This window comes from Struthio camelus, chromosome Z (genome assembly GCF_040807025.1).
Source record: "Struthio camelus isolate bStrCam1 chromosome Z, bStrCam1.hap1, whole genome shotgun sequence".
Lineage (NCBI taxonomy): Eukaryota > Metazoa > Chordata > Aves > Struthioniformes > Struthionidae > Struthio > Struthio camelus.
This window is the reverse complement of record NC_090982.1, coordinates 61,977,504-62,005,413: the sequence shown is the minus strand read 5'-3', so window position 1 is coordinate 62,005,413 and position 27,910 is coordinate 61,977,504. Positions and strand designations below refer to the sequence as shown.

The 27,910-nt window shown below is 36.7% G+C and overlaps 2 protein-coding genes across 11 annotated transcripts in view; one reads left to right on the top strand and one right to left on the bottom strand.

Annotated features, from left to right (window-relative positions):
• On the top strand, positions 1-27,901 carry LOC138060856 (centrosomal protein POC5-like). Of its 7 annotated transcripts, none has more exons than XM_068927653.1 (12): positions 14-107; positions 3,054-3,153; positions 6,480-6,627; positions 14,559-14,755; positions 15,149-15,325; positions 18,046-18,150; positions 19,133-19,312; positions 20,608-20,770; positions 23,983-24,101; positions 24,872-24,985; positions 25,841-26,017; positions 27,465-27,901. In XM_068927653.1, exons 2-12 carry the CDS (start codon positions 3,070-3,072, stop codon positions 27,612-27,614), a joined length of 1,614 nt encoding a protein of 537 aa, XP_068783754.1. In that variant the 5' UTR covers positions 14-107; positions 3,054-3,069; the 3' UTR covers positions 27,615-27,901. The 7 variants fall into 7 exon arrangements, with proteins under 7 accessions (XP_068783756.1, XP_068783754.1, XP_068783755.1 ...); XM_068927654.1 differs by having other exon boundaries at positions 60-107; positions 25,874-26,017; XM_068927650.1 differs by having other exon boundaries at positions 60-107; positions 23,938-24,101.
• Positions 17,164-27,910, bottom strand: part of LOC138060908 (ankyrin repeat and death domain-containing protein 1B-like) — a 40,334-nt gene continuing 29,587 nt past the window's right edge. Inside the window, exon 16 of one of the 4 annotated variants that reach the window (XM_068927667.1) lies at positions 17,164-17,491. In XM_068927667.1, coding sequence (XP_068783768.1) covers positions 17,445-17,491 — 47 coding nt within the window. In that variant the 3' untranslated portion in view covers positions 17,164-17,444. Of the gene's footprint in view, positions 17,492-24,022; positions 24,135-24,447; positions 24,587-27,910 lie in introns of those variants that run through there. The other 3 variants (XM_068927661.1, XM_068927658.1, XM_068927665.1) reach the window with 3 other exon arrangements.

Here is a 27,910-nt window from a genome sequence, read left to right as displayed (position 1 = left end):
AATCAGAGAGTGCTTTCTAAAAGCAAGCCGAGCCTATCAGAAAACTGCTTCTTCTTCCCTACTGGCAGTTTGAAACCGTCGGGTGGGGAGCGGCAGTTATCTTGCAGGTGAGAGGCGGCGGGGACGGGTCAAGAGGGTGGCCGGGCCGGGCCGGGCCGGGCCCAGCGCCCTTCACCGCGCCCCCAGGCCGAGTTTAGCACAGTCGTGCTGGGCCCCCGTCCCTCGAGGGGGCGGTCCTCGGCCCCCGTGGGCACCCGCCGTTAGCGCCGACCCCCCTTCCCCTCTCCCCGGGTAGTTGGCCTGGTTGCTTTAAAGATGACCAAAAAAAAAAAAAAAAAACCTCTCCTCTTCACATGTGAAGTCGTATTCCCTCCTCTCTGCCCACCCGTGCGCCAACCTGGCTGTGCCCTCCAGAGATGTGTGGACCTCTCCCCTCTCCCCCACTTCGTGATTTGGCCGCTCTTCGCTAGGTGACATGATAGTTAGTAGTCGCCGTAGTATGACCTGTGCAGGCATCAACAGAGATTGCAGAGCTGCTGTAGCAAGAAGCTTGAGGACATGGATTTGAGCAGTGTTACTTCATGTTTGCAAAGGGGTACAGTTAGAGGGAAAAGAGGTGAGCTGACTGTACGGGGAGAAAGAATAGTTTCCATTTTTTGGTGTAGAATCCCCTGATCTGAATGTAACAATATTAAATTATTTGAAAAGCATCACTTTCAGTCAAAAACAAATCCAAAAACATAAAATACTGAGCAGAGCTCAGGCAAATACAAAAACAGCCATGCTAGAACAGAGCAAAGATCTTTGGTTAAAAGGTTTGGAAAAAAAAAAAAAGAAAAAAAAGCAGACCAATTTATAATGTGAGAATATGGTCTGGTTCGTGATGTAATTGTAACTTCAGTTTAGTATTGGCAAAACCATACAAACAAATAAGGAAACTGGCTAATTTGATCAGCTTTTGATGGTCGTGGTTCTTCAGACAGATGGGAGAATAAGCAAAGTAGTTGTTGGAAAACTGTACTCATGAGCAGTACAGGCTAGCAACTTGGGCAGAGTGGAAGGAAATAAAAATTGATAGGTATGGTGGGGTTAGCTTATGAAGGGTCTTGAAAGTAAAGATAAGAGAGAAGGAGAGACGTTGACAGGATTCCTGGAAAGGGTTCAGGAAGTCAAAGGACTAACTAAGAAACTTACCTTTGCAGTAGGCTTTTGGATGGGTGTCTATATGGAAAGATTACATTGATCAAGCTCAGGAAAATGATGTTGCAATAATCAAAATGTAAGTTTATACCCTGAATAAGTCCCAAGGCCAGTTCATGTCGGTACAGTTGCAGGATTTAGAATTATCTTTGCTACTAATAATTGGAATTTTCACTTGTCAGTTCCATTTTATGAAGTGAACTGTTACAGACTAGCTGTTTATAAGGTCGAAAGTTCTTTCAGTGTTTCCATTTCAAATACCTGTTGTTATGGGCATTTGATTTTTGTAAAATATAGTTCTGCTAAAACATGACTTTTTCAGGAAACTTTTCTTCCCGTGGGTCAGAAGCAAAGGGAATTAGCTTGGCAGAAGCTGAATGTAAAAAAGTTTTCACTGTGGCAGAGCTTTTATGGTGCAGGAAGAATCAGTATCTAGAATAAAAAGACAATTAACTTCCAGCTGTATTCCTATATACAGAACTATGAGATTATTGCATGTCTCTTTGAAATTTTGAAAAAAGATGATGATACTTAAGGAGGATATATCCTGCCAATTTAGTGACAGTACAACTAGCAATTTAAAAATAACATTTCTGTTAGAAAACGCATCTGTTTAAAAAAAAAATCATTATAGTTGACACTCTTAAATGTCTCTTTAAAAATAAATGTTTCTTTGCATAATTGTTTGCTACACAGTACAGGCAGCCAATTCCTTTCATTATTTATGTTGGTCTTCCTCCCATGCATATTCTCTGCTGACAATTCCCTTGCTCGAATGTGTCTGATCATGGCTTTTCACATTCATCAGACAGCTGCATCATTCTGCCCTTCATTCATTAACCTATCTCTTAATAATCAGCTCCCACTTAGTTTTTTAATTCTTTTGGTTTTTCCGTGTCCCATATCCTCTCAAGTTTTCTAGCTTGAAGGGGGTTTTGCAATGCTGCAGTAGATTTAAAAAAAAAAAAAAAAAAAAACTTTTAGAAAGTCAAGTTTCCTATCATTTCTGCAGCATCACTGTTTCCCAGATATTCAAGAATATTTCACTACCTTGCCTAGGAATTGCTAGAATGAGGGACATTACCTGGAGCTAAGAATGAATTGCCTGTCCTCTCAATATCTGGTCATCTTCCTGGAGCTGTAAGGTGACAGCTGAAGCAGAGTAGAAGGTGGAGGAAGACTGATGTTGACCACTATGGAGAAGCTTCAAGGTGTTAGGATTGGAGTGTTCAGGGCATCCTGTCAACTTGGACTGTTGTTGCGGTAGCTCCAGGGGAAAAAAGTCACAACGGAGCTTAGCGATTCCTATGTCACTCCGTAGGAATTTTGTACTGAAACAAGCTAATAAGCTCCAAAAGTGTAAATAAGATGGAGGGACTGACACAGACATGCAACAGTAAATTGAGGCTTCTCTCGCTCTTTATATATCTATTTCTTTTTTCTCTGGCAGTGCGTGTTAGTTACTGTTACTTTTAATGCAAAATTTTGTGTTGTGTAGCATAGAACATTAGGTATGACGAACTTATTCCGTTAACTCAGAACAACAGAAAACTTTTAATTTGTTGCTTTTGAGTCCTCTGTTGTTTTATTCAGAATCCTTTGAAGTCAGTGGAAGTCTCTTCACGGCTTTGAGTATGGTTTGAATCATGCAGTTAAATACCTACCAGTCTATACTCATCACATTGTGTAGTACAGACACTATACAGTAACATCACACGTGTTCAGATTAGCACACCAACTGTGAATTAAAGTAGTTACTACAGTGGAGTTTGTGTTGCTGGAAAAAATACAGGTGAACATAGAGCAAACCTGTTCGAACTAAAAAGTGAAGTTCAGCTTCTACTGTTTTATAGACTAACTTTGTGCAGAATGTCATCAGATGAGGAGAAAAGCACAAGTCCTGTTTTGCCAAAAGACTCAGTTCGTGGCAGTTCTGTTTCTTCAGATCTTCAGGTAGGAAAGAAGCAACCTCATTTGATTCTTATGACAGCTTTTTTTTTTTCTCTTTGGCAAAGGATAATTATGAGGAAATGTTACAAATAACTCATGCATCCTTTCTATATTTTAGGTGCGTGGGAAAAATAGTATAAATGTTAGTGAAAGGAAGCAAATCAGACAAGTACAATTTGAGAATAAAAAATCTTGAATTTCTCTTTTGTCCATTTCACAAGAAATTTCAATATATGGGAAAGTCTCATCTAACTTTAGGAAACAGGTCACTGACAGCTATAAGTAAAATGGTGCAGTTTTCTTTTGTGTGTATATTACTTTTTATATGTGTGATAAGTCTGGTTGAGAAGAGTAAATTTGACACAGTAAGGTAGAAACCCGTTATTTGTGAGGGATGAAGCACAGCTATATAATAGTCTTCTTAAATGATATTGTAAGAAGTGGTTTGTTTGTTTGTTTGTTTAATGGATATTTTTTCCCCGCAGATTTCCCCGCAGAGTAGGGTTGTGCCTAAGTTGGTGTCTCAAAAGAAACATTGTTTTTTTTTTTCCTGCAACAAATGTGCCACTGTATACTGGAACTTTAATGGTGGGGTTTTTTTGCTTTACTGTGCTCAACGTCCTTTTGAGAGGATGTGAAAGTATTGAATAAAGTCTCTATCCTATTGTCTTGAAAGAGGTAGAGTTTCATCATTTAATAATTGGCTATTGCAGTTTGGGTAGTATCTTTTTCTTTGATGGGGTTCTATCCAAAACAAGCTACTTTTGCACTAATAATTTTTGCTATTTGTCATGTAGAAATGTGTCCCTGCTTTGGTCACCTAGCACAATGGGTGTGTACAGCTGAAGCACTGATAAATTAACTTTTTCTTCCTGTGGATTGACATTATCCGTTTTAAACTACCTGTTTAGGGGTAATTGGTTTTCACACTTTTTCACACATGTCTTGTGGATAAGATTTCTTAATCTGTATTCATCAAAAATAATTCATCTGTGTTTCCAGTGGCTGTTGTAGTTGGAAAACATGCTGAAGCTGTTCAATCCATTCTTCTCCTGTTGTTTAGTTACCCTGACTGCCATCCGAAGGACAAATTCCATGCAGCATCTATAGATCTTTATTATCCTTTAAGAAGGAGGGGGAAAAACTTCTAAATGCTTTTGTGCCCTTTGCAACACCAATTATTTAGAAGATACCCGAGTTCTTCGTTTTTCTGAGATCTCATAGAATTTAAACTGTACTTCTGTAGGAAGCAATGACTATGCATTTGAAGTGGTAGAATACAGTAGCGTGCGTGGTTAGAATATTCTAGGATAGTCCTATAAATTTGGTCTTAAAACATCTGTATGGGCAGAACTTTTAAAGGAAATATGGGCAGACTTCTTTCATTGGACTAAGAAGTCTGCAAGTTTTAATACCAAGGTTTAATGCCAAGGTCTCATTGCTCAGATACTTACCTGTGTCTTTGTTGTTCTGGTTAACAGTAGTGACTTGTTTTATGAATATCAGCTCACATATTAAAGGTTCTTATGCATTTGGGGCTTGATAGCATCAGAATATACTAGACAACAATTTGCTCATCATCTTTTGGCCTTCACATAACATGCAATATAAAACGAATTGTGCTCATATTAAGGAGTTTAAGTAAGTACTTAGTACCGTTAAACAATATGCATGGCCTAACTGCAGATGTGTGTTAGCTTTTTTTAATGAAGCATGTAGCGTTATCTTAGGGCTTGCATGTATTTTATGGTAATATTATCCAGTTCTTGCACAGAGTAAGAACATACATTGAAGAATAGTTCCCCTTTAAGTAAAACCAGTTTAAGTCACAATTTGAATCAGGATTTACGTTTGAAATCAGGAAGTCTGGATGTACATGGTTCACTCTTGTGCTATCTTGTTATCTCTGCACTTTTATTTCCTTTAGGGGTTAAATCTAAAAAACCGGTAATCTGTTGATTTGCAACTAACTATAACTTTTACATGGAATGCGGTACTACCTTACCAAAAACATATGCTATACGTACTTGTTTATAACCATATAGCTTCATATATGATTACTTGGGCTTTTAATTTTAACACGACAGCCTAGAAGATGGGAAATGGAAAGTTGAAAGGAAATTAGAATTCAGTTAAAACACAAAACCTGCTTCTTTAAATGTTCTCTGATTAGTAGAAACCCACATAGATTACATTGACTGTGTCGAAACATTATGCATTTCAGCTGATTGATTCAACAAAGTATTACATGCAATCGGTACATTTAAACTGATTTTTTCCATTCTGACTTTTCCCAGCTTGAACAGGAAAATAACTTTTCAATTCGCAATTGGTTTCTGAGCCTTGAACTCATTAGGATGCTAAACTGAACTAGTGAAATAATGTTAAATGAAGAAAAAGCTAGTGTCCTGGTTTAATACTTTCAAACTAACGTTGTTGAACACATTTTAATTAGTGGCTTTGTTCAGTAAGCATTAACTGCTAGTGGAACCGTTTTTTTTTTTTTAATCGCTGTTGGAATGGATTGTATAATGTTTAAGCTGTAATACAGATTGTTCAGCTTCACGCTGAACTCACTCTTTCTATTCTGAAAATCTGTTTAATTAGGAAACTTCAAGAAAACATTAACTCACTTGATTTACATCAGCATGTAGTATAAAGCCATATACCAGTTGCACTGATTCATAATTTTTTTTAAAGGGCAAGCTTTTATGTTAGTTTTATACACACACCACCACCATAGCTATATAATTTAAGAAATGTATAATATATGGTGAGAATAGCTGTATCTAATTAAAGAAAAATATTGGATAATCAAATGTCTGCTGATGATTGGCTTTGTAACTCCTCCCAAATAAATTATAATGTTACAGCATGTGAAATGTGACTCTCTGCTCAGTAGCATCTTTGTCATGGATATAAAATTTTTTTACAGCTCTGTGGTAACAGTGATGCTCAAAAATAGTATTAATTGATTGCTTTTCTGAAATCTGTTTTCGTAGTTTGTATTTTTGTTTGAGGGGCCTACTATAATATCTAATTCTGGCATCTAGCAAAATTGTCAGCTGTAACTACTACGCTGCATCTAGTCGTAAATAGAATGCATTTTAGAACAGGAAATAAGAGAGTGATAAACTCTTATAAATGACTTCTAAATATTAAGAAAATAGGTGGCTTTTGCAGTTTTAAGGAAAACCCTTTTAGTTTCAACTATAATACAAAATACTCCCAAAATATTATCTAAAATCATTTCCACACTTTCCTCCTCCTACCTAAGTTTTGGAAACATAATCATAGCTTTATAACTATTTGTCCCCATTTTGTAACAGGATGAATATGAAGAGCTGCTTCGTTATGCTGTAGTGACTCCAAAGTTTGAACATCGTGTCCCAAAGTGGTCAGAACCTGCCTCAGAACTGAGAGCAGGTAACAGGTTTTCAAATGTAACAGATGATGTCATTCACCGTAAGACTCCAGGTAATACCTGCAAAGCTGTGAGTTGAGTTTACAAGAACAATGATAAAATGTTATCGATAAAACTTTTCTAATAGCTTCTATTTGAAAGGAATGTACAGTGCATGTATAATACATTTACATTTTGAACAAGAAGAAATATTATGGGAGGTATTATGTTCACTGAAGGTTCTCTCTGTAACATAGCTTTCAGGTGATGGTATTGATGTGCTGACAGTTCTTTGTTCTAACCATGGCATAATGTGTAAAAGAAATGTTGAAGGTGGTTGGTGTAATAATGCAAAAGTTGGAGTCCTCCCTGAGTATTTTTTATAGAAGTTTGAGAGTTCACAGCTGTTTTTGCTCATACCTGTGCTGCCATGACAGATAAATATGTGTTTAAAGGTTTGTTACTTTGAAGTAAGAATTACTTGAAAGGGGCCTTGTGTGATAGCTAATCCAGTCACTGCATGAGTAGTGCATTGCCACTGCACTACCTTCAGTTCAGTTCAATAGTTCACTCTGTTCTAGTTTTACTCTGTTACTTGCTCTTCAAGAATGTGTACACATTGTGTTTTGTGATGTATTGTGATGAAACTTAAGAGTAACACTGGTATTTATGGTTATGTATTGTTTGCTCTTGTCACTAGCATTTCGCTTGAGGAAGTTCTGTTCATTTTGTTGCAGAAGAAACAGTAAATGATCATACTTGTATTCTTTCTCTACTAGGGAATTTAACTTAAAGAATCATGAAGAACTTACCTTAAACTAACTTCTGTTGTTTAGAAGGTCTGTCCTTTCATGATGAAAATACTTATCTACAGTTTTTTGCTGACTGTTTTTCTGTATCCTGCCCTCAAGGAAAGTTGGGACCTTGATGCCAGGTCTGTCTCTATTATTTAGAGGAGCATAGGGTATGGAAGTGGGTAGAATCTCTATTCCACAAATAGAGATTAAGTGCCTTGAAGTGGTATGTAAACCTGGTGCTAATTGTCTCCACTGGAGTAAATGTTCTTCATGGCTGATGTATGCAAGAGATGCTGATGAGAGCTAAATAACTCTCTACTAACAGAAATTTACTAGTGCAATTGCAAAGGATAGTGCAGACGCTGGCAGAAGTTTCTCTCATACTAGAAAGAACCATGACCAAAAATAAGTACATATGCTGAAATTACCATTTTCACTAGAATATACATCAGCCTTAGTAAGCTATTAGTTGCCATTTAGTTAACTCATGTTAATACATTAAAACCAAAACTGATCTAGAAATAGTGTTCTTAAAATAAGGAATGTGATTAAAATGAGGACAGCAGTATTGGTTATGCTCTGTGTGCTTCTCCTTCCGCAGTGAGTGTGTGCAGTGGCATCTAGTCACATTCAGGCCCTCAAATCAGTACTTCCCTCCGATATGCCATAAGGAGAAATGTTTTGTCATTTTGTCAACCAGTGGAAGAACTTAGTCCCTGTGGATATTGTATCTGTAACTTCCCCCCTGTACAGAATTACTGTAGTTGTTTCTCTGAATATCAGACTCCTATAGGAAACGTACAAGGCATGATTTTGCCGTTGTTGAAAGCAGGAGAGAATGGTGGTTCGGAGAGAGAGAGAATGTCCTGTAATGGAAACAGGATCCGGAATTGGAATGTTGATTACTTTAGAAAAAATTCTGCTAACATAGAAGTTTCAAGAATAGTCTATGGAACTTCTGGTTTATGAATTTTACGCATAGAAGTTGATTAACTTCATCCAGTGTAGTCATGTCCCATGGAAGAGGTATGCCAAGGCTGTATAAAAAATGTGATCAGTAGAAGCTGTTGATATTTTGTGCTATGGCAATTATTCCCAAACAGTCAAATGTTGTAGAAAATATTCCTCTGTAGTAACAGAAATTCCTGCAACTCCTAAAATGAAAGCAGTTAGTTGTAGGTTAAACAAAACAATCAAACAAAAATTATGCTACGGATGATTGTTTTAATTTGGGGACAAAAACATCCTCATTTGTTGTATCAAATGATACAACAAGGCAGCGAAAATTGCAGCATGTTAGATTAAAGTAAAGGTTATTACTAAACTATCTTTGATATCTACAGCCAAAGAAAGCCCTGTAGCTAGTAGATTGCCAGTATTCAAATATAACTGCAAAACTCTAGAATTTAGAGCAGTTCCAAGACAACTGCTAGAAACATTCCTGTGCCTGAGAAGTTTCTCTTAGAAGGTGAACAAGAACAATTCCAAACTGAACCATTCGGATCAGCATTGTGGAGCAAATCCCTATTCAGATATCATCCACAGAGTCTTCTATGTTTATATAGGTGGATCTAGGTTTCTGGCTAATCGTATGATTTTTCTTCAGAATTATGAAAGTAAACAGCTGAGTTTTGTCATTCGGTTTGAGTGGAACTGTCTTTTATAACAGTATTTGTGGTGCGTGGTGTTGCTCTTCATAAGGAAGAAGATCAGAATCAAAACAGTAGACTGCAGCTTTTTGGGGTAGGTGATTGTACGTATTCCATTTGCGGTTTTCTGTGTCTCAGTACAGAACTTTTTGCCAGCCCTAGCTACGGTTCCTGCTATCTCTGTGAGAGGGGTTATCTTCTTACATTTGTTTTGATGCCAAAAATGTAGCATATTGAGTCTATATTCCTTTCCACTCCTTAAAGTTGCACAATAGACGTGAGAGGACAGTAATTTCCTTGATTTGTCTCTTTAAAGATTAGAATAGAGTTATTTTTTAATATACTTGGTGTTACCAAATAAGAATAGTCATTTGTAAGCTGTAGTTGCCCTAGCAGCAAGGAAATGCTCTTACACTTGATGGTTAATCAAAATTTCTCAATCGCAGTTTTGTATATGACTCGTTATGTAAGCCAGCTTTTCCTCTCAGTTGTAGATACTTATATGTTTATCTTTGCAAACTAGCGCATTGTTCTTCTATCAGAGACTGAGGCAAGAAAAATATTTACATGGCCTCCATCATGCTTCTACTAACCACACAGTATTTCAACTTGTAGAGCTTAGCTTCTTTATCAAAATATAGGTTTGCTGTTCAAAATGTCACTACTTCCTGTCAGTCTGGGAGGGAGGTGTCTTGAAACAGTTACAGATCTGCATGCAATCTAATTATTGAAAGAAGGTTAAATTTATTTCAACCTTAAAAAAGGATCTGCCCAAAATATGTCCAACTCTTTTACAGAACCTCCAGTATTGATCAAGGGTGATTGAATATTTCAGTGGTATTTGTCGCAGGGTTTGGGTTTTTTTGTTTTGTTTTTTTTGGCTGCTGATGAGACAAGGCATTGTATGAAAAGTGGAAATGTAGACAAATTCAAGCTCAATATTACACGTCTGATACTGGTAGATGGGTAGGTTGTTTCAAGAGGACAGTTCTGATTTTTTTTGTTCAGCCCCGTTCTTTTGGGATTGCTACAAGTTCATGTTACAAATCAGGCTCTTTGACATTAGTTCTTTTCCTGTCCTGCTATAATGTTGTGGCTGTGTTAAAATACTAAATCATAAATTATCAGGGTATTGTTCTGTAAGTTTGTAGAATAAAAGGCATGTCTATACTGTGTGTAATGTTAAGACAGAAAGTTCACTCTTCTGCAGAAAATCTCAAAGCTTTTCTTTTCTTTTCTTTTCTTTTTTTTTTTTTTTTGTTCTCCACATGATTTTGGTACGTAATGTCTTCTCGAATGAAGTTGTGTTTGTGGAGTATCTTTTGGTACTACTTCTTGACTTTTTCATCAGGTTTTTAAAATTAAAGTGGCAGTTTCCAAGATTTTTGACTGCCCTAGTGGTGTACTATGACTGTAGAAGTCCAGTTACTGGTAACCTTTATTTGTTTCAGTAAATTTAGTGATAAATAATTCACTAAACTTCACTAAAAGCTTCCAGTCAAATATGAAGAATAGTTGGAATAAAGCATACTGTGCTATTCAATCTAATGCCCAGATGCTTTTAAACTTTGAAATCCAAAATTTAATTTCCTGTTCTTGTTATCAGTCTAGTTGATTAAATCTGAAAGCACATAAGAGGAGCAGTAAAGTAGCAAAGATGTGGAATGGTGACTCATACCCAGACAGTGGGAAAATTCTTTCTCTTCAGGCTATCAATCCTCAGTATTGAGCCATTAAATTTCTGAGAACATTTTTACAAAATTCTAAAGATTTGAACAAATTGCTACCTCCAGCTTGGTCCAATGATAGCAGTTCATGTTTGAGGAAAAAAAATTGTATAATCTTTCTAACTTTCCTCTATTAAAAAGAATAAATGGTTTCTGCAACATATTTTGAAGGTCAGAAGAAAGAGAAGTATTCAGTGCTTTTTTTTTTTTTTAATTTCCCTGTAGTGCATAAGGAAATAGAATTATTTGGTTTTAGTTTTTATGTCCAGAAGTATCTTGACTGCTGAATTTCCTAACTGAAGGCATCTGTCAAAGACAAATTAAGTAGGAGCTGCTTGATCTCAATTAAAATGACAGGAGATCTTTTATTACTAGGAATTTCTTCCAAGCATTCTCAATACTTGTTTCACTAAAACTCTTAATAGTGCTTTTCATTCTGACAAAGAACTGTTAAGTCTTCAACTTCTTCTAAATTTACCTCTTGCTGAGAAACACATTCTGTTAATTTTGGGGGGAAAGGGATAGAGGAGGCTACTGGTGAACTGAAAAAGCTTTTTTTTTTCCTCTCCACTTCATGAAAACTGATGAAAAATGTACATTGGAATAAAGCTGGTCATTCATGCATTTAAGAAATGGAGTGAATGAGAGCCTCAGCTGTATCCTGTTCTGTAAATAATTATAAAGTTCTTAAACATAAAAGACTATGAGATCATTTATATACTATAATGCATATATTTTCTTCCCTGAATTTCTCCTTAAAAGGTGGTATTAAGTACTGTATGCCACTTAATATGCCACATGCTTGCAATATCATCAGAAAATGTTAATCCATAGTGTGCACCTGAAGTATAAAACTGCAGATGTTGACAGTTTACATGTAAAATAGGCATGCAAATATTTTATCTATTCAGTCTGAGCAATAACATGACAATTTTAACCTAAAAACTAGGTTTGCTTGCTTGCAAATTAAAATAGAACTAACACAGATTCCTGAAAAATTCAGCTGACTGGAGACAACACTGGGGGTCACGTGGCACGTTTTCACAAGACCTAATTCTGAATCTGATCAAATTCCAAGTCAATTCTTCTCAATTTACTGAATAATTGTATTTTTTCATTCTCTATTCTGAAAGTGCAAAGAAGTCAGAGTTCCATTCAGGGTTTAGGTATCAGGTGTTCCTGAAGGCACTGTTAGTATGCTAACCTAAAAGGTGCTGAGCAGTTATCATTCAATATGAATGGAAAGCAAGATTATATAATTAGGATACAGCATATCTCTATTAAAAAAAATTGGTTTTGCCTAGTTTTACATCTGAATGCTGCTTCTGTGCAAGTCTGTCAGAGTGTATTTACCTAGCGAAACCACAAAAAGTTAGATATTAGAGGTACATAGAAAAAAGACCAGTAATACTGGGATAACAGACAGCCAGAAAAACAAGTAATTTCATGACCTCTTCTATAAATAAAAAGATGGTCTAGAGATATGTTGGAGTAAATATATGGACTTATTATTTTAGACAGTGCATTCCACGTACTTTCTTGTATTTATCATATCTGAATGGCTCCATGTCCTTGATAACTTAGTGTACTGTAACTGAGTGGCATCATGTAATGAAGTAAAGGAAGAGATGACAAGAATGACTTTAATATGTATACAACTGGGAAATGTTGACAGTACTACAAGATCAGGATAAATTACATGGAATGATAATACAGACATGTAACAAATCTACTCAGTGGATTCAAAGAAAGGTACAAGAAGGAATGAAAGCTAAGTTAGGACAATCTGTCCATAGGGAGGATAAGGTGGGGGCAGTGGGAAGAAGATGAACTTGTAGTACTACAATCTAGGACAGTGACAGTTGTCAACCTAGCTTAATATCCTCTTTTTTACTGGTTTCGTTTTTTCCTGTTTCTTTCTTTAAAAATATCTTTTGAACTGTGCAGTATACACTAGATATCTTTGTAATCCAAACAAAAACTTAAAAAAAACCCTTTGTACATTTTACAGCAATGGCACAGTTGAAGGAGGAGCACATTGCCACAAAGGGATGGGAAAAAGTGGTAAAGGACAGAACTGGGAATGCTTGACAGTAATAATGCTGAAATAGTACATACTGTGGAACCCCAGCCAGATTCTACATCACTGAAATTAGATGACCAAAACTACTTGAAATGCATCTGTTTTGCATGTTGTTTTTTACAGTCCTTTACAGACACTTGAGTATTCAAATTCTACCATTACATAAGCAACACTTTTCTCATTTGCAGGAGAAACAATGACAAACCCTAGATGCCGATCTTAGTATACTGGTGTGATTGGGAATAATCTACTTTTAGACTTCTGCTTATGTAATGAAGTGTGGAATTTAGTCTAGAGAAATGGTGTGTTAGATGGGGCTTCTCCAAGTCAGTCTGATGGTAAGTTTGATGTGCAATTGTGTATTTTGTTAGAAGAAACACCAAAAAAGAATACAACTCTGCCTCTGCATCACAGCTCATCCTTATTTCGGAGCATGAGTGAGGTAGTTTCAATTCACCCTACTTGCTGGGAGTGAATATTAGCCAGACAGCTTTTCTATCCACAGACTGTCTCACCTCCTTTGTCAGAAGACTTAATACTCCTGCAATGGTTTGTGACAGTGGCTGTAAAAGACTGTCAGCCATCAGGCTCAGCGCTTGGATAGTGTTAAGTCAGAAACAAAGATTTCCAGCATCCACTGAAACCACTGCTTTGTGATAAACAGTCCAGCTTATCTCTGCTTGCTTGTACTAGAAAGCAGTACCTACCCACTATGAAACCAACTGTACAATGTTCATTTTCGAAAAGGAAAACTAAAATGTTGGAGTTTTCCTCTCTTCATTTATGCAAGAAGGAAAGTGTTCTTCTAAAACTGTCCTAATTGTCAGTAATACAAGGATTTTGCTAATTCTTGTTCTTTCCAAATTTCCTTATAATCTTTCAGCTGTCAACTCTAATGACACATTTTCCATAAGGATCAACTAATTATGAAACAATATTTTAATTACCTGTGTTCAGCTAAATGTGAGTCCATTTAATCTTAGCCCATTCTCTCATCAGTTGGAACTCAAGGCCGTGTCCGTTGGTTTCTGGGCATATCTTAACTTTTGTTGTAGTCATAGTTCGTGGCACCACCTGAAAGCAAGGCGTTGTTGTGTAAGGCACTGTATAAGTGCATAGAAGACATTTCTTGTCTCAGAGCTCAAAGTATAAATACATGAGCAAATTAAAGGGTATAAGGAAAGTAGTATGAAGAGTTGAGCTAGGGAGGTACTAACTCTTAGCTGGGGCGCGGAGGGGAGAAGGGGCCATGCAATGGTTGCAGATACATACCAACATTAAAATACGCACTACAGTGTGCAGCTGCAAATGCACAAGGATACACAAGCCACTGTCCTGGGGAGTTTACAGTCACACTGAGGATAATGGCAAAAGTTTGTGGGTTTCTGACATGAGATATTTACCTAAAAGCAGTCTTTATTGAGAAATGGGCTTTTAGTTTTTGGCAAAACTATTTTCATGATACTTGGCTGTAATCATCCTCTTTAACATGAATGACCTTAAAAGTTTCAGTTTTTTAAGGCAACAGTAGTTGTGATTTGACTACTGTTACAGTGCAATTAGTGGTTTAAATATAATTATGTCTTAGAAGCATATATTTGAGTTGGGTTCAGTTTGTTTTACACAGGAAAAGGAGGTTTTTAGTGGCATAAAATTTTCCTCCAGATGCCTGGTTTCTGACTTGCACCCAGAATTCAGACCAGTTAGCCTTTCCAGAGTATCAGTCCTTTCTCTTTGCTTCGTTTTTAGTTTTAACGTCAGTGAAGGGGCCTTGTGAGGCCAACATGGAACACCTTTGCCCTGTTCTCTCAGAAGAGACTTCTTCTCGAGGGTCTGCATGCAGTCCAAGAGAAATCAGTGAAGAGATAGTGACCGAATTAACTGTTCCTGATGAAAAAGTGACCCAAATAGAAAGCATACTTGATCTCTGGAGCGGAAGTCTTAAGGTATGTGTTTTGTTTTGAAACCTTAAGAATAACATGCAGACGTCAGTGTGTTGTCATAGAATAAGTGATAGTGCAAGAAAAGTTGTCATGTGATTGCACTGGGAAATGATTTTTGTTGTGGAGTTTTGTTGCTGCTGTTGTTGTTTATTGCATGTAAGCAATATCTTGTACAAGAGCTAGGGACCTTTGGAATAACTTTCTCCGTTAGGGATATTCAATTTTCATCATTCAAGAGTTCATTATGTCTGGTAATGCTTATAAAAAGCCTGCCTACTGAATGCTTCACTGCAAATGTTCACGTCCACTGAATTACTGAGTGTTTTAAGATTACAACTTTGGGGAGCAGAGAATAATTTTACTAACTTCGCTACTGCCATTCCTTTAACTTTTCAGACAAATGTTCTGACTGAGTTGAGAAAATGGAAACTTAGTTTTATTGAACATCACAAGCTTGAAATGAAACAAGAAAGAGAGAAACACGCTGCACATGTCAGACAATTGAACAATCAAATGGAAAACCTGAAAGAGTTGCTACATACTTATGAAATCTCTACTGGCAGAAAAGATGAGGTAATATATCATTTTCATAATTCAATTGTTTTCTCTTTTCAAAAATCTCCACATTGACTCATTTGCATCCATCTTAATTATACTTGAACAACAGAATTCTTCTTGCAGCAAGTAACATGGATAAGTAAATAGTATATTTAGACTGTATAGTGGAAAAAAGAATCATTGTTGCTAATGACGTATTAAAAGTGGAAATTTAACAGATGTCGTCTGTATATATTTTGCATTCTTTGGTTTTTTTGAAATCTAGGGGCTGCTCTTGTACTTTATTTGTTATTTTCATGAGAATCATGCCAGTTTGGATGAGTCTTTTAGCTATTACACTTGAAGAGCTTTTTAATTTTTGCCAAGATTGGATGGGTTTTCTCGTATTTCAACTACGCAGCAGTCTCCCAAATGTTTAGAGTCTCTATTTTGACGAATTCTTAGGGTTGTAGATTTGTGGTCTTTCAGATACAGTTTTCTACTAGCGTCAACACCAGCAATTTTGAAATTAAACCAAATTGTGGGAGCGAATATAAAATTGTGACAGCCCTGCAGTAACATAACCTAATTGGGTCCTCTTATTTCTGTCCTGAATTTTTAACCTTCTACTTGAGAACACTTAATGGAGTCCAGATTTTTAATTCCTCTTCTCAGTTTAAAACAAAAACAAAAACAAAAAAAAATTGCACTCTATTCTAGAACACTCTTGGAAGGAATTAAAACGTGGAGAAAGAATGAAAGGTCATGTTCCGTATCGGTTTGGAAAACAACCAGATTTTACAGACCAAGCAAATGTACAGATGTTGTAACATGGGAAGAGCAGGATTAGCACAGTATCATTTAACTGGGACATACTTTCAGGCCCATAATTATTTCAGGGTATACCATTCAAACCTACTTAATGCTGTTGGATATCGTATTTAATGTGCCATAATTATGACACATATTTAATGTGTCATAATTCTTGGTGTTACTTATCTGCTAAGTGGAACAATTTTGTTATCCGATTTTATCGTTCTGTTTCTAAAATTCTTTTCACGGAGAATGATTTGACGTAACGATAGGTGGCAGTAATTCCATGTATGACAGCATAGACATCAAAACTGATGAATTCTAATGGGGCCACAACCTGAAGTCAATCTGCCTCACAAACATTATTCATAACTTAGGTTCTTGCTCTCATGTTGGAGTTCTTTTGTAAGATTTCTTATGTTTTTTAATGGCAAAAATTTATTAATTAACAAACAGATTTAGGTCTGTTTGCAGTAGCAAAAGTTGATGGTTTAAGTTAGGGTATCGCACTGTTTCAACAAAGGTAGTAAATTATTTATACTCAGTTTCTTTGCTTTCTCTTTTCTAATTGATTTGTTGACAATTTATGAAAATTTATTTCTAATACGAGATCAATTCAAATTATTATTTAATATATAAATAACGCATTTTTATTCTGAAACTGTGAAAGTTAAAATTGGTCATACTTAAGCAGAGAAAAGTAGCTTAATTAAATTAGATATATTAAAACACAGTGTTATGAAGAACTCATTCTTAAAAACTCAAGACAGCTCTGCTCTAATTACTTTAAATGTGTCAAAATGACCTTCATGTGTTGCTGGTGTTGTAAGTCTAACCACCTTAAAGAAACCAAGCTTTTATCTAGTAGTATTTCTTAAATAGCCTGCAAATTACAATTAGAGCAGTGTGTATCAAATTCTGTACCAAAACTTAGGAGCTTTGAACTATTTGCTAGATAATTGCTTTGATTTAAAGGTAAATTTTATTTTGAGTACTAGTCATTTCATTGACTTATGTTCAATGATTAATAGCATATAACACCATAAAAGATTATTCCTTACCATCTTTATGCAGTGGTTAGAATAACTTTAAATGCAGGTAACTCATTTCCCAAAATCTGTCAGTGTTGCCCATTAGTGTTTCTCAGAAGAATCTAGCTTAAGAGGCTAGGCAAAAATGTAGAGAACAGCTCAGTCATTTGCTATAATCAGTTTGCATCATGTCTCGCGTAAATTTTAGTCGGTGAACCTCAGATGTTCTTGTTACACTAATTATAATGTATTTAGAGGTTGGTGGTTGAAGTCCTCAGTTACATTCTCAGTCCAGTAAGCCATCTTGCTTCTCAAATTTTGATTCTCATAGGCATCTGGATGGTATCTTTGATGAGACCTTTTAAAGAGAATAACATTTCTTATTTTGATTTTTTCCCCCCCTAGTTCTTAGCAATTCTTTAGCTTGCTTATTCTGTTTAGCACATTGAATAAATTTTATACAGATCAACAGTTGTTTCCTTACATTTCAGTCAATTAATACTGATTTAAAGCAAACTTTTAACAATATAAATGCTGGTTGATTCACCAAGCTGTTTTTGTAAATAGATGATTCTTCTGACTTTATACTACAGTAACATTTGATTACAAGGAAGTAGAACAGAATCCTGCAGATGCTGTGGGATGAAATGACAATTCAGCTGAGTTTTTCCTAAAGCTACTCAGTGAAAGTGTCTAAGTGCTGCAGAGTCCAAAGGTTGAAGCCAAAAGAATTTCACTCCAGATTTGAACTCTGATTGTTTTTTGCTTGATTAGACTTAAAGGAAGATTTAATGGAAAGCTGCTTCTAAAAGTGAGTGCTTGAAATGACAAATAACTGATGAAGGCAGTACATTTTATTTTATCTTAAAAATATTATTGCTATTGAAATAATAAATAGAAATATTTTTGCAGGTAATTGCTAACTTGACTCAAGCATTAGAGAAGCAAAAGGAGAGAATAGAGTTGATGAGAAAATTTATGCTGTGGCGGGTTCAGCATGTCGAAGCCAAACAAGAGGTATGTGTGCAAAATAAAAATACGGTGAAAGTGGAACCTCTGAACTCAAAAGGGTCATAGCTGCTGATGTTCTTGTTACAGTTTGAAGAAATGACAGTGTTCCAGTGTTGATATTTTTGATAGTGTTGAATAACAGTTTGAAAACATCAATTCAAAAAAGGACACTGTGGTCAGAATACCTGTGGGATGAGGAAAAAATGAAACCTACATGCTTTTTTAGTTTTTAATATATCTAAAGATATAAATATAGAGAGAGAGATTTATATTACATATTTGTATTATACTTATATTGTTGTATTTATATCATTATATATAATATGTATGTTTATATATAATATACATTTTAAAATGTATTACATAATTTTATATATAGCTTCCATTATTGTGATCTGCTTACAGTAAATGCACAGAGAGGAGCAGCATTTTCTCTTTTCTCTCACCCTGATCTTAGAATTTACTAATTACTAGGAGTCTAGTTTGGGAATTTTCTCAACTTTTTTCTAATCAATTTCTGAAAAAATATTTTAATTATTTGTATATATAGTTTTTTTTTCCCTAAGTGACTTATGCTAATTGTCAGGGATCGCTTGTGACTGCAGGGTTTTATGTGGTTCTTGCAGTGACTCAAAATGTGCCATATACCAACTTAATGGCTTTGTACGTGCGTGCTGACAGCATATGTGTGAGATGGTTGTTTAAATGTCATTAAACTAAGAATAAAAAGAGAGTTTTGTGTAACCTAGGAGTTCTCAAATATGTTTTCTACACTAGGGACAGTAATGTTCTTGGACATGTATGCAGGAAGAAGAATCAAATTGTTCACGCAATGTTTGTGAACCACTTCACTGTGGCATGTGTAGCTTAATTTAGTCATTCCTCCTGTGTTCAGTGTAACACATTGCAAAAAACAATCATCAACGCTCTTTTGAGTACTTAAGTTTTTAAAAAAACTTGCATATAATGTGGTTATATGTTTCCTAAGGGATATGCAAATAGAATAGCAGACAGACAATTTCAGACAGCATTGATGAAGAAGGTATGGGCAGCATGGCGCTCCCTTAGTGAAGCAAGATGGAAAGAAAAAGTAGCAAAAGCCTGTCAGTTAAGGGCAGAAGATGTCTGTGTTCAGCTCACTAATGATTATGAAGCCAAAATTGCAGAGGTAAGATTTCTTTTTCGTTCTTCTCCCTCCTATCCCTCCAGGTATCTCTTTCTCTGCAAACGTGAAATACATGAGGACTTTCCAAAAGAACAGCAGAAAAAAGCTCCAAGTACAGGAGGAGATGTGACGAGATCTAAGATCTCTAATATGGAAGTTCAATTTCTAGATCTGAACTTTTTTTTCCCCTATTTTCTGCAACCAATATAAAACAATGCTGATCTGCACAAGCAGGTGAAGAAAATTGGACTCTTCCTGAAATGAGATGAATCTCTGTTTGCCCACCTATAAAGGGGATGATATTCGTTTCCTAATAGCACACTGTTAATATTTGCTATGCATTCTGGAGTCTTCTTGAAGAAGACTTAGTGGAAATAAAAGGCTATTATTGTTATGAATGACCAAAATTAATACCTCTTTTTTTTTTTTCTATAATAGCTATTCCATTTAAAGCTGAATTTAAGTTTGGCTTTTACTTCACCTTGCCAATTAAGCTTATCAAAGTATTTTGAAAGTTTAAGGTGAAATCAATTTGTCAACATGCATATTGGTGCCCAGAGTAAATTAAAGTTAGTTTTAAAATACACATTTTTAAAGCTATATATTTTAGCAAAAATTTAAGCCTAGAAATTTTAAGAATTTGCTTGCCAGCTAGAGTTGCTCTGAAATAAAATTCCTTAACACTAGTATGTGCAAGTATAGGCACTTATTTGATAAATTAGAGCTTGAAGCCCAGTTTCTAATCAGTGGGATTTCTAAAACTGAGTCCTTCCAAACAGTGGGACTTTTGTTCAGAAAACTTCCGAGAAACCTACCTGAAAAGGCTGAATTTTGGAAAATGCAGTAAAGGAAAAATACAATCAGAAAACAGTGATTTACACAAGCCGCTCGGTCTTTCATTTCTCAGTATTTGTTTCGTTTTAATAATGGCTAGAAAAGTGCGCTGTCTGGTAACTATTTGAGCACAAGATGAATTGTCTTCTGGGGAAATTTATTGCTCTGACTATTGAGGGAATCCAAATTACTGATGAAATTTCGCCTGGGCTAGTTGCCTGACTTCTAGACGAGTTAAAACTGGCAAGATAATTTTCATTCTAGTAATCTCTGTGCTCTAGTACAAGTCATGTGCTCTAGTAGAAGTAGATGGCAAGTAACTGTTTTATCTGATGAACTGGAGATTTTGAAGTGAAAAGGCTTATCTTTGTAAAAGTAGTAAGTGGCTTCTAAAGTAATTGAGGAGTATACTCATGATTTGCATTTGGAGGTACAAAAAGCTGTTTCCTTATTCTCTTTTGTAGCTAACTGCTACTTTGGAACAGACAAAAGCTGAGATTCTGCGACTGCACAGTGAAAGAGAACAGTATGAAGACACCATGAAGAAAGCCTTTATGCGCGGTGTATGTGCTTTGAACCTGGAAGCAATGACCATGTTTCAGGGCAAGGACAGTAGGACAGATCCTGGTCAGTATAAAAGCTGTAATCTGGTAGCATTTGTAAAGAATTCTCCCCTTTTTTTAACGTGAGGGCTTATGGCAACACACAGTTTATCAACTTGTTACTGCTTTTAAAAAAAAAATCTCACTTATTGTTAGGAAATAATTTGGTGCTGAACTTTGTACTGCTTTGCTAGGAAAAAAAATCCTGCAAAACCCTCCTCTGTTCTCTGGAAGCTTACAGTATGCAGTGAATATGCTTTTCCTGGACAGCCCTCCCTTTTTTTAATCTTGCCTGATAATGCAGAAGGGCAAGAAAGTGCTGCATTTAGTAGGAGTGCTTTGCCAGTACAGGAAACACCAGTGTAAGTATTTCAGTAACACACTTGTAAAACATCTGCAGCTATGCACGGAAGGGCTATATTCCATTACTGATTCAATAAAATCATCCCCTTAGAGTGAAACAAGGAACAGCAGCAGTACAAGCAGAGTCTGGCTGGTGCAGCAGTTTACATTAAAGAGAACACAGATGTGCTAGGAAAATGTCACAGCTGTACATATGGCTTAGCCACCAGCTGCACTGGCAAGAGTTCTTAATGGCCTTAGACAAAGTAACTTCAGCTACTAAACTTCACAGTCTTATACCAGAAGTTTCTGAAGTACTTCAGAGAAATTCACAAAGCCAAACCCCCAAAATGTTATGGCCTAAATGTAGATATGAAGAAATAGAAACCTAAAGAAGGTGTAAGATGGTACTTGCCTGAGTAGCAGTCTGGTTAAACATACGTGGTCTTTAAGTGTATCCACTGGAATAACGTTCAGTTGCTTAGGGAACTAGGATATGGCATCAGCTATGTATAGTAGCTGTGTGCTACTACAGACATAGAATCGGTGTTTGGAGAAAAGGTCAAGATGAACTATTTTTTTGAAGATACAGAATAAGGGAATAAAGTTGCAGGGTACTGCCAAATACTTTATTTTCCACTGTACTATAAATTAGGAACTACTCTCTGTCAAGGCTTTATCTTGTATTTGTTTATCGTTTTCCAAAAGCATGCAATGCAGCAGGTCTCACAGATAATGATGGGTAGCTAAGTGATGTAAAACAGGAAAAGAGATTAGGCAGGAAGGGAATGAGGAAAACCGAGCTCTAGAGCTGCAACGTGACCAACCTCTGTGGTCCATGGACCAAACATTTTGCTTGATTGACAATAAAGTAGGAGCTGATGCTGTATGCCAGTGCAGCAACTAGAGATTCTGCTGTGCTGGACACTGCAGGGGCACTGCCCATCTGTGACTGCTGGGGCATCCAGCATGGTGGTGCTTAACTTCCCGGAGTTGCTGTAGTCCTCATCAGGCTTCAAAACATCCCGTAGTTTCTGTAGTCCTTGCTGCCATGCCAGCCATCTCCCTCTACTACCTGCTCCCCTGCTCCAGGCACACAAGACTTTCTTGCTGCTGCCAGCTGCTTTTAGTGAACTCAGTTACATAATTATTTAACACGGTTGCACAGCCATTAATTTGCATACCCATTCAGGAATAACAGAACACCCATCAAGACATTAGAGGATTTAAAACATCAGGTTAGATTATTGTGTTTTGGCCTAGTCTTTTAATCTGTGGACATGAAACCACTGACTTATTCTGGCACAAGGAAGTTATGTATTTATACAAACACTGCAGTGTCATCTACTGTCACTGGCAGTAAGTAAAAGCAGAATTTAGTCCCTTAATAGATTTGTAGGAAGTAAATTAATAGCATGCAAGTATCTCAACCTTAAAGGGTCCGTAACACTTACTTACTTAAGAGTCAGTAGTGATGATCAAAAATTTACCTGCTCGATTTGCTGATTGATTTGGGGGGTGGGGAGGGGAGAGATTTTCACTTCTTTATATATTTAAAGAAGGGGACATCAAAGCCACAGAATTAATACACTCTTACTTAAGAAAGCAGGGTGGTTTGTTCGGGGGTTTTTGTTTGTTTTTAAGTAACATAGATCAGTATTATTCAACTGGTCTGTAATTGTGCACTGGTCCTGTCTTTGCTTAAGCTTACTGTGTGTATGTATATACACAAAATGTTTAAAAAAAAGAAAAGAAAAGAAAACTAACACTTCTTACTCCTGAAATCATTTGAGTATTACACTAACTGAACTGCCTTCCTTATTATATTTTTTCCTGTTTACTGTGAGAGCAAATTTAGATGCATGTATCTTAGGCAATTTTAGTGTTTTGTTTTGGTCCAAAATACAGACAAAACAGAAACCTACCACATGGTGATGCTCTAGTCCTTGGAATGAAAAAAATACCCTTGTCCTTGCACCCCTGATAGTATGATTTGCTCTAGAAAGGGAAGACTAAACGAGAATACCTCTCTCTCTGCTTCCTTTAAAAGTAGTACTTATTCTGAAAGAACAGGCTGAAACTGCTTGAAAGGGCTGTTGAGCTTAGGTGGGCAACTCTGACCTCCCCAAGATGTTTGCAGTGAAGCACAGAAGCAATCATCATCTGCTCTGAACCCATCTTAGTCTCCACCCAGACTGGGTGGGGGACCACAAACTCTGGCTCGGCCTGATCCCCCTTTGCTTGGGTGGACTGGAAGCCACAATGCCCTGCGGGTACATCTCCCAGCATGAGGGAAGATGGGGCCAGCTCAGTGCCCCTAGGGTGTCCTCGCCCCACAGCCAACATGCAGCCAGTGTACAGACATTGCATGTGGAGGTGAGGGGCCGCTGAGCATGATCTGTGGCTCCCTGAAATTGCAGTATGTTCTCGGGAAAGTTAGAGTAGCATTTTGCCCTACTGATTGATAGGGAGTCCCTGTAAGGATCTCACGCTGTCTCAGATGTCCAGTATGGTACAGCCTTTCCTGCTTTGCTGCTGTCCAGCTGAACAAGAGTTGGGCCCTTAGTGCAAAAGTAGCTCTTGCCCAGTAGATTTTATATTGGTAAGCTGTATTCAGAATCTTAGTTCTTTGCACTACCACTATGTGACAAGTACACCGGGATGTAGAAGCATAATGCAGAAATTCACCCCTTGAAAATACTATTTTCAAGCCTCCAAAAAGCAAGTTCAAATACAGGAAAGTTTTAAAATATATACCTACAAAGAACAGACTAATCCTTTTAATTAGATTACACAGAAATCCCAAAGGAGTAGTAAAATTTTACAGTGACTCATCTCTATTCCCCTCAGGGTTTGCTACATTCTGTGCTGATCCCATTACTTTATGTTTAATAGATGTAGGAAGTAGGAGAGAAGATAATAGTACCAATGTTGCAGGAAGGCTACCGTCTTCACAATATAATCCTCCTTCACCACCGCCTCCAACAGCAGCTAGTCTTCAGCTGGAAGACATGGTGAGTATGTAGCTGGGAGCAGAACTGTGTTCACTAGAGATGAAAACAAATTGCCTGCGTTGGTGCTTTTTCCATATAAATGCAATAATAGCCCATGAATTGAAAGAATTTAAACACAAAGTAGCTGTGGCATGATTTCTGTGATTGGCAGTGCTTTCATTAAGCTCTGTTTTTTCTTCTAGTAAAAAATCATAAACTAATGAAGACAAAGTCTCTATTATAGGCAGAATTTGCCTTCTAAGGATATTTCTGGGGGGAAAAAAGCTCTTAGAGTTGTTTGTGAAGAACTTGAACTTAATATAGTTTTGGGGGAAAAAAGAAAAAAAAAGGCAGAAATTACCTTGACTTAAAGCTTCCTTTTAAAAATATAAGCATATAGACAGTGTTGGAACTCAGCTTACTGTCCTGTCACATCAGCTTAGCCAGGTCATTATCCAGTACCTTGGATGTTTTGGACCTGCACTGGAGTCATGGTGAAGACATCACTGTAAAACAATTATTTCACGCTATAGTATAGGATAGAATAGAGAAGAGATGCTTTCCTCTGCTCTGTTTTTCATTCCAATAGTTATCAAATTTTACTCAGTTTCTAACATCTTTGACGTGTTTCAAATTAGCCAGAAAACTGGGGAGAAAAGAGCTATAATATCTGTAAAGAAGTTAGTTAAATTTAGCAGGGTAATTGCAATAATCAAAATATTGACTAATTAAAGTATAAAACTGGATTTTTGGAAAAGTTAGTTATTCTTTGTAAACTGATTCATTCACAGTTTTCTACCCACCTGGGTCATGCCAGCACTCCTCAGACCAGGCTAGATTCTGATTCTCCAGTAATCACCACTAGCACAACTGCAGGATCTGGTCTGACATCAGCTCAAAAACTGGTAACATGCTAAAATTTACTTTTTAATTTTGTAAGACATAATTATAACAAATATTTGTTTAGATGTCTTTTCCCAGTTTTTCAAAGCAACACTATGTATCCGAGGAAACTGCCTTAGCGTTTACAGAGGGGTGAAGAGAGAAGCTTGAAAATGCTCGTTTATGTTAAAGAACAGCCATTCATGTGAAGAGCATTTTAAAATGATTGGGGCAGTGGGAATATTTGTGACTGAAGTGAGGAACTGGAGAGTGCACGCACACTCACATCCAACGCAATAGTAACAGTGTTTCACGTGATACCGTTTAGTTATGGAAAAAGTCTGCTTTACTTTGTCATCCTGCTGTTTGCAATGTCTCTCCCCTTCCCTCCTTTGTATTTGTTTCTAAACTGTCCTTTTTACTTTTCTCCACTGTTTTCTGCATTACTCTCCTTTCCTTTTCTCCTTTCATACAGTTTGCTACCATCACAGAAAGATGCAGCAGTTCATTGTATAGAAGTTTTTTTGTCTCTGCTATGTCACTGCTAGAAAGACTTGCCAGAGTGATGCAAATGCCTGCAGCTGTCACTGGTGTACGCAGCCAAAGAGCTAAGCTAAACGTGCTTGGTTAGATTAGGCTTACTCCCGCCAGCATAATGGTCACTTGCACTAAACTGTCTCTTTACTTAGAGTTGAAAAAGGGTGGAATAAACCAGGTTCAACTATGCCAATAATCCAGTTACATTATATGGGACTGAATTTATTACCATGTCCCATGTTCTATTCAGGTACATGGCTAATAAAATTAAGAAGCTATATTAGAGCATTGTAGATGATAAGTTTAGAATTTTTACCAACTAACATCTAGTTTATTTGTAGCCCATGGCAAAAGTAATAACATCTGCTCAACAGAAAGCAGGAAGAACAATCACTGCTCGAATCACAGGCCGATCTGATATGGGACAAAAACCCAGAATTTGTAGTAGTTTAGCAGTGATGGGAGTTGTTCCACCCATGAGTTCAGTCATTGTTGAAAAACATCATCCAGTCACTCAGGTAAGTCAGAATTACGCTTGTAACATTACTCTTATTATATACGTCAGTAATATTTTTAAATGACTGCCACGAAGAGAGACTTCATGGCTAGGCTCAGACTTGAGTCCTGTTAAAGCAATAATAATAATAATAATAAGCAGTACTGTCTTTGGACTAGGTAGAAGGTATAGCACAGTCATGTTGTGAGGAGAGGAAGTAAATATTGCAACTTTAATCTGTCCTGTTTCTGTAGTAATTATTTCAGAGGTAGATTAGGCTCAGCTGTCTCATGTGAGCCTACTTCTTCATGGAAGCGTTCAGTGGTACTGCAGTGTTTGCTGTCATTATTTCACCACTTACAATTTAAAGACAAGCTTCACCGAGTGTAGGGAGAAGAGTGACTGGACCAAAGGCAGTAGAGATATATATTAGAGTGACAGGCTGAGGTTAAGGAATTTACTGGAAGAAATTAAAACCTGGGTCCGGAGGCAACAAAAATTCATCAAGCCTGGTGCTTGTTGTATTTTCATTTTTACCATGCCCTACTCCCTCCCTATTTCCTACAGAAAACGCTGTAAGTTAAGTGCATTAACAGGGTACGAAAACAACAAAGAGGGCTGTAAACAGTGGCCTAAGTGACTTATACAGTCACTACACTTTCTTAAGACTAATCTGAGCAAACTTTTCTTTTTTTTAATGACAAAGTGTTCAAAACATGACTTAGTTGAAGATGTTTTATATTTTAACCTGTAAAGTAGTATATGAGGCTTCTCTAAGCCATTTAAAAGTCCAGCTCTTCCTGAGTGATACTACCAAAACAAGCGGAGGCACTTCAGATCCCTTCATTTGAGCTGATGGGAGTTGCTGGCATCTGTTCCTGTGAGGGATGTTCTGCTTTCGGGCACGTGACATTCTTGGAAGCATATGCCATGTACTCTTCTTGTAAATAAATGCTTAATTAGAATTCAATCAGATTGAAGTATTTCTTTCAAATTAATCTGATAGTGGAGAGAGCTTACCTTGATTAAGAGCAATATGACTACTGTTAATTACAGTAACAACGTTAGCTGTTTCATTCTTGTCAAGGAAACGCAAATCTCTTCCTTTCAGAGACCAATTTAACTGCCTTATAACAAATACTGAACTTAAAAGGAATGTTGGCATGATTAAATCAGCACTATGGAAAAACAAAAAAATGCCAAACAATTTGAAACAAGATTGAGGTGGTACAAGCTCAGGATCTCTAGTTAGAAGTCTAGCACTTTTCTCTTAGTGTTCTAAAAAGTATCTATTACAGATGAGGAAGAAAAAAAAAAAAGAATCACTCATACCTTTAAAGTCACCTTATGATTTTTTTTTGAGAAGTATATAGATCACAAATCTTAAACTATAGCTCATTTAGAGCTAATATAATGGGATTTTTTTTTTTTTTAAATACTGTGTTTTGTTGTATCTAACTACTTTTCAGCAAACCATATCCCAAGCCACTGCTGCTAAATATCCTCGAACTGTGCTCCATGCTTCTGGTTCTACCACTGTGAGACCTGCAGGACAAGTTGGGCGAATGCTTCAGAGCCAACCTCATACCAGCGTTCAGTCAATAAAGGTTGTTGACTGAGTGGATATCTTACACACACAAATCTTTCTCACAGGTGGAGGGTTTTTACCAACGTACAATTTAAAGCGCTTCCCAGTGTTTTCAGACTTGACATAGCAAGGCCTAACTGTTGTATCATGTTTTTACTTTTTTTTAAAAATTTGTTAAAATGCTTATAGTAAGCATGTGGGGGGGGAATGACCTTGAAACATTGTTCTACCTCCAAACTTTTTCAGAACTTATTTTATTAAGATAACACTTTATTTAAGGAATCTGTTGAACACTTTTAAATAAAGGATCAAATGTGACGTTTTGGT

Coding starts and splice junctions, on each gene's coding strand:
- LOC138060856 (XM_068927650.1), top strand. CDS start 3,070: ATGTCATCAGATGAGGAGAAAAGCACAAGTCCTGTTTTGCCAAAAGAC. Junction 3,154..6,479: donor CTGTTTCTTCAGATCTTCAG/GTAGGAAAGAAG, acceptor ATTTTGTAACAG/GATGAATATGAAGAGCTGCT. Junction 24,102..24,871: donor GTCTTCAGCTGGAAGACATG/GTGAGTATGTAG, acceptor ATTCATTCACAG/TTTTCTACCCACCTGGGTCA.